This window comes from Anastrepha obliqua, chromosome 6, assembly GCF_027943255.1.
Source record: "Anastrepha obliqua isolate idAnaObli1 chromosome 6, idAnaObli1_1.0, whole genome shotgun sequence".
NCBI lineage: Eukaryota > Metazoa > Arthropoda > Insecta > Diptera > Tephritidae > Anastrepha > Anastrepha obliqua.
This window is the reverse complement of record NC_072897.1, coordinates 20382025-20387524: the sequence shown is the minus strand read 5'-3', so window position 1 is coordinate 20387524 and position 5500 is coordinate 20382025. Positions and strand designations below refer to the sequence as shown.

The window sequence follows — 5500 nt, the reverse complement described above, 5'->3', positions numbered from 1 at the left end:
GGTTTAGTCTGCGAGAGGGCAAATTAAAAATTTTCAATGGCAACAAGAGAGACAATAATGAAGACGGCCTAGAAGATGTCGACAGCAACATTGACCTGAAAAAGCTCGACCTAGATGCAGATAACGACAAAAACGATGCATAAAGCCGTACAGGTTAATCTGCAGCACTCGAAGTGTGTTACAGAGAACTCGGATGTTCTCTTCCAGGAGGGAGACATCGATATCGGGTTCACACGGGAACTATGGCGCAGATACACTGATATGAAAGAATTCCAAGACAACAAGAACATTATCTCATTTTATACCGAAACAAACGATAAGCCTAGGTCTTGCATAGTTACTAAAAAGCATATAAAAGTCTTTCTATGTTCCAATTTTAGTACTCGGCGTCTGCGACTCGGTTGAGATCATCACTCAGCAACACATACAGATTGTGTTGATGCTTCAAAGTCATTCTCGAGTCAATGAGTACCCCCAGATATTTGATATATGGCTGCGACCTTATGTCATGGTCAGCACTAACTCCTCACGTACCCGTCGTGTTGTCAGTAATGAGGCATTCTCTGAAAAAAAAGCCACTTGAAAAAAAAAGTTCTTTATTTTTTTTGGCAATAATATATCTTATAGTATATGTAAAAACTAAAATAAAAAATATGGTTTTAGGTCCGTGTAATGCGGGGTTGCCATACTGTCAGGGGTCAAAGTTTTTTGCAAAAAAATTTTCGAACCGCCATAACTTTTAAACGAATGAACGGATTTTAAAACACCTTAAGACTTTTTTGTACAAAATTTCTTAAACTTTAAAACTGTGTATCATAAAAAATTTTTAAATTAATATTTCATTGAAAAAAATTAAAATTTTTTTTTTTTTGAATTTTTAACCACTTATGCCCCCTTCGATTTTTTTCAAAAATACCCCAAAATGTTCCTTATTTCATCACCTTTTTACCCCCCAAAGGGAATTTTGGGACAGCAATATTTGTATGAGTTACAAATAAAAAACCAACTCAGTGCAACGCTCTCAATCTAACCAATCTATTTGTTTGACTACAAATTGCAATAATTTATCAGAAGCTGTGAAAAGGAAGTAAAAAATAAGACAAGCAAACAGGATTCCTTAGATTTCAAGCTGTTGCTATGATGAAAAATCATTGATTTATGGACTTTTATTATCTGCATTTAGCGTAACCCAGGTTTAACGACGTGGACGTAGCAGACATTTAATCCCTTTTTTATTTTTTTTATTTTTTCATTTTTTTTATTTATTTTTTTGTTTTTTTATTATTTTTAAACTTTTTTTGTATTTTTTCAATTTTATAATTTTTTTTTTTTGGTTTTTTAGTTTTTTAAGTAAAATAATTATGTATATTGAATCTTAACTTGATGTTCATGTGCTTTTGCGTTTACGTCCACGCTTTGGTGGAAAAACTACAGATTCTTCAGAGAAACTAAATGTTTTTAATAACAATTCTTCGTTACCGATAGGGATAAATGCGTGATACTTTTGGGTACCATTAATTCTGTTTGCTAAAGAAAATCTGACTTTCAAGGAATTTTCGAGCACATTTTTTTCTTTTTTTGAAGAAAAATACACGAAAGTTCGTTCAAGATTTTTCTTTGCCCAATTGAAAAGAGCTTCTGCTGTCAAAATTTGTTGGGAAGGTGGAAGTTGTAAGCTCGCTCGAGCTGCCAATCTTTTTAAATTTCCACCAATACCGTCACAAGGACCTTTCCCATGGGCAGTTTCATGGAAGTGCCATTCAGCATCCACTCCAAAGTCCTTCTTATGATTCAACAAATTAACAAAGTTAAATCGATTCTTATAATGTTGTGCTGCTCCATCAGTAAAATATATTATTTTATTTATCGATAAACTTTGCTCCTTTAAATGTTTCATAAGAATCTTCTGGAATGCATGCACAGCTACGGTATTATGCGTGAAATCATCAGAAAGAACAACTATACTGTTATGTTCAAGTTTCTGATTTTTAACATAATAGTACACAGCTGTATGAATGGAACCTTGATTGTTGTTCCAGTGGAATGACTGAGCAGCATTTTGAGCAACGAATGCATAATTCTCTGCAAAATCGCATAATAATAGCAATTATCCTTCTTTTAGATTTTTTTTCAGATGCTCTAAATAGCTTGCTTGCTGTCTAGCAATAAAATCGTGATTCCTCAAAACTGTCAATTTCTCACACAAAGTTTCAACAAATTCATTACTATCCTGAACTTGAGATATCAACGTTGAACGGTCTGTGCTTTCCCAAATTTGAAACTCAATTTTATTAATTCCGTTAGACTCGAAAATCTCATTTAAATGGTCTTTTATAATATCAATATTATTTTCGCATTTTTTACATTCTCCAGAATGACATTGAGGTGTCGCATTTTCACAGACCATGATTTTTAAGCAATCTTTATAAGAAGTAAGTTTTAAAACACTGGATTCAGTCAAAGAAGGTATAGATGCTCCGTCAATCATTAAGTGCACATTTTCATGGTAAGTACATACACAAACCGAATGTGTTCCACATGATCCCGCAAGAACACAATGCTTCGGTCGCAACCGGGCGAAGGTGGAAAATCCTATCTTACAATTCGGATGTTCTAATTTAAAAAGATAATAAAGTTCCGAAAGGTTACATAAAATTAAACGCTTTTGTACATGAACACGTTTTCCATCGGATTGCTTTACAGGAACGAAATCTTTTTTACCTGGCAAAAGACGACTATTTGTGTCCTTTTCATAAAAACTAATAACCAACGTTTTAATTTCTTCAGATAATGAATTTCCATTAATTTTATCGCTTTTTCCTTCTCTTGCTTGTTTGACGAGTTGGCGTGAACATCCAAATATCTTTGCTACTTTTCTTTCTCCCCATGAATCTGGTACAAGTTTTAATAATTCATACTTTTCAAATCTACTAATCTGTGGATCACTGAATTTATTTTTTAATTTTTCAATAATTTGCAACAAATCAGCGGAATCATTACCGTTATTAGTAGATTTATCATCTTTAGCAAAAGAAAAATCTGAATCAGATTCGTTCTCACAATCAGATTCAGATTTATTCTCAGACTCAAATTCGTTCTCAATCTTAAATTCTTCCAAATTCTTTAAATCTGTAGACGATGCAGAAGATTTAGGTTTAGATTTACATTTACCAGTAACTTTAGGCCAACCTTCTTTCACAAGCTGTTTACGACATTTATCACACAAATACAAACTGTGAGGTACGTTTTTTCCAACAATTTTTCCACTATTGACCTTACGTACATTCTTATTTTTATGGTATTCACATTGAAAAGGATTATAGCACTTAGCAAAAGGCATAATTAAAAAAAAACCATATAATAAGTAGTGAAAAAAAAAAACTTACTGTAGAAAACTCTTTCAATGCGATAATCGTAGAAAATGTTACACTTTGTTAGGCACGGTACTTATAATACGCGTGAATAAACTCGGTTGTAATGCTAAGTTTCCACCGCAGCCGCTATCGTGTTCTCTGCCGCTATCGTGTTCTTAGCGCAAACACGAAACAAAACTCCTGTCAAATCCCATACAAAATTAAAACACAACTCCATACCTAAACTCACTTTTCAAAGCGTGTTTTGTTGAGTTTGCGTCTAATATAATTATTAAGTGGTGGCAATGTTGCTCATTTTCCTCATTTATTATTGCATTCTTATCGAAATATGGCAACAATGATTGCAATTTGTCAATATGACATTTGATTGACGTTTAATATTTTTCTTGTGGTAATCGTTAAGTGGTGCGCGCAAAAATAAAATAAGTCAAATAAGCCAAATAAATCTACAATCTTTCCTCAGGAATACTGAATCAACTCGTTGCGGATAGTATAACAGGTATTTCTTTTATTTATATATGTAATTTTATTTGTATTTACATACATCTAATTTCATTGATATAATATTAAGCTGGCCAAAGAAGTCTACAATCTTTCCTCAGGAATACTGAATCAACTCGTTGCGGATAGTATAACAGGTATTTCTTTTATTTATATATGTAATTTTATTTGTATTTACATACATCTAATTTCATTGATATAATATTAAGCTGGCCAAAGAAGTCTACAATCTTTCCTCAGGAATACTGAATCAACTCGTTGCGGATAGTATAACAGGTATTTCTTTTATTTATATATGTAATTTTATTTGTATTTACATACATCTAATTTCATTGATATAATATTAAGCTGGCCAAAGAAGTCTACAATCTTTCCTCAGGAATACTGAATCAACTCGTTGCGGATAGTATAACAGGTATTTCTTTTATTTATATATGTAATTTTATTTGTATTTACATACATCTAATTTCATTAATATAATATTAAGCTGGCCAAAGAATGGAAAACATTAAAAAATGTAGAACAATTTGGCTTCCTTCCGCGGACGAAGCATTCCTTGATATATGGGGTGATAAGGCAGTTGAATTGCGAGGGCCACGCAAGAACTCGCACATATATGCGGAGATGGCTCAGTCGCTGGTAGCGCTTGGCCATGAGGTCCGTCCAGTTGACGTGAAATATAAAATCCACAATTTTACAATGAAATATAGGTAAGGCATATAATATATTATTTCATTAAAGTAATTTTGTTACAGCCTCAAAATTTCCTTTGCAGAAAATGCAAAGCAGAGCAGGGGACAGGATGTTCTCCTGCTTCTTGGAAGCACTATCGGAGGGTGCACCAAATAATAGGAACGGATAGAGTGAATAATGTTGATGCGGTCGTGGTCGATAGTATAACAGGTATTTGTTTTATTTATATATGTAATTTTACTTGTATTTACATCTAATTGTATAATGTTAATTTCTATTTATATATGCAGGCTCGATTGATTCGCCAGGTCCATCAAATTCGCCGATATCACCTTCATTTTCAGCTGCTCCGTCTGCTTCGTTTACATTTGCGCCATCAACGTCTCCAGCACTGGACGAAGCTTCCGCACCTGCAGCAAAAACAAAAAATTCGAACATACAGGAACTAAACGAAACAATAAAAACGTGCATGACAGAAAACAATAAGTTAACTGCTGAACTTATTGAAATTGAAAAAAAAAAGGTTGCTGCAATTGAGGTATTGACCAAAAGTGTGGTTAGTTTCTTAGAGAGGAACTAATTAACTAAAATATTGTTATTTAATTTACATTTAAGTTTTAATGAATTGTGCCTTATTCCAAAATGAATGAAATATTGTTATTTAATTTATATTTAAGTTTTAATGAATTGTGCCTTTTTCCAAAATGAATGAAATATTGTTATTTAATTTATATTTAAGTTTTAATGAATTGTGCCTTTTTCCAAAATGAATAAAATGTTATTTTATAAAACTATGTATTACAAATTTTATTGTTCTGGTGAAAAGTTGTTTTTCAGATTTAAACCAATTGGACTCTTTGTAGGTCGAAATATTTAAATAAATATTTGGTTTGAAGATAAAATTGTTTAAACCAAATAACCTTTTTAACCAA

General features: G+C 32.3%; 1 protein-coding gene across 1 annotated transcript; it reads left to right on the top strand.

Annotated features, from left to right (window-relative positions):
- Positions 1-4372: 4372 nt before the first annotated feature.
- On the top strand, positions 4373-5189 carry LOC129250206 (uncharacterized). Its single transcript, XM_054889842.1, has 4 exons — positions 4373-4585; positions 4651-4778; positions 4859-5124; positions 5184-5189. The coding sequence occupies exons 1-4, from the start codon at positions 4374-4376 to the stop codon at positions 5187-5189; spliced, it is 612 nt and encodes a 203-aa protein (XP_054745817.1). The 5' UTR covers position 4373.
- Positions 5190-5500: the final 311 nt, after the last annotated feature.

What these genes read in the sequence shown, in the direction of transcription:
- LOC129250206 (XM_054889842.1), top strand. Translation starts at nt 4,374, where the DNA reads ATGGAAAACATTAAAAAATGTAGAACAATTTGGCTTCCTTCCGCGGAC. An exon ending in AATTTTACAATGAAATATAG is followed by an intron (nt 4,586 to 4,650) that starts GTAAGGCATATA and finishes TTTCCTTTGCAG; the next exon opens with AAAATGCAAAGCAGAGCAGG. An exon ending in CGTGGTCGATAGTATAACAG is followed by an intron (nt 4,779 to 4,858) that starts GTATTTGTTTTA and finishes TTATATATGCAG; the next exon opens with GCTCGATTGATTCGCCAGGT.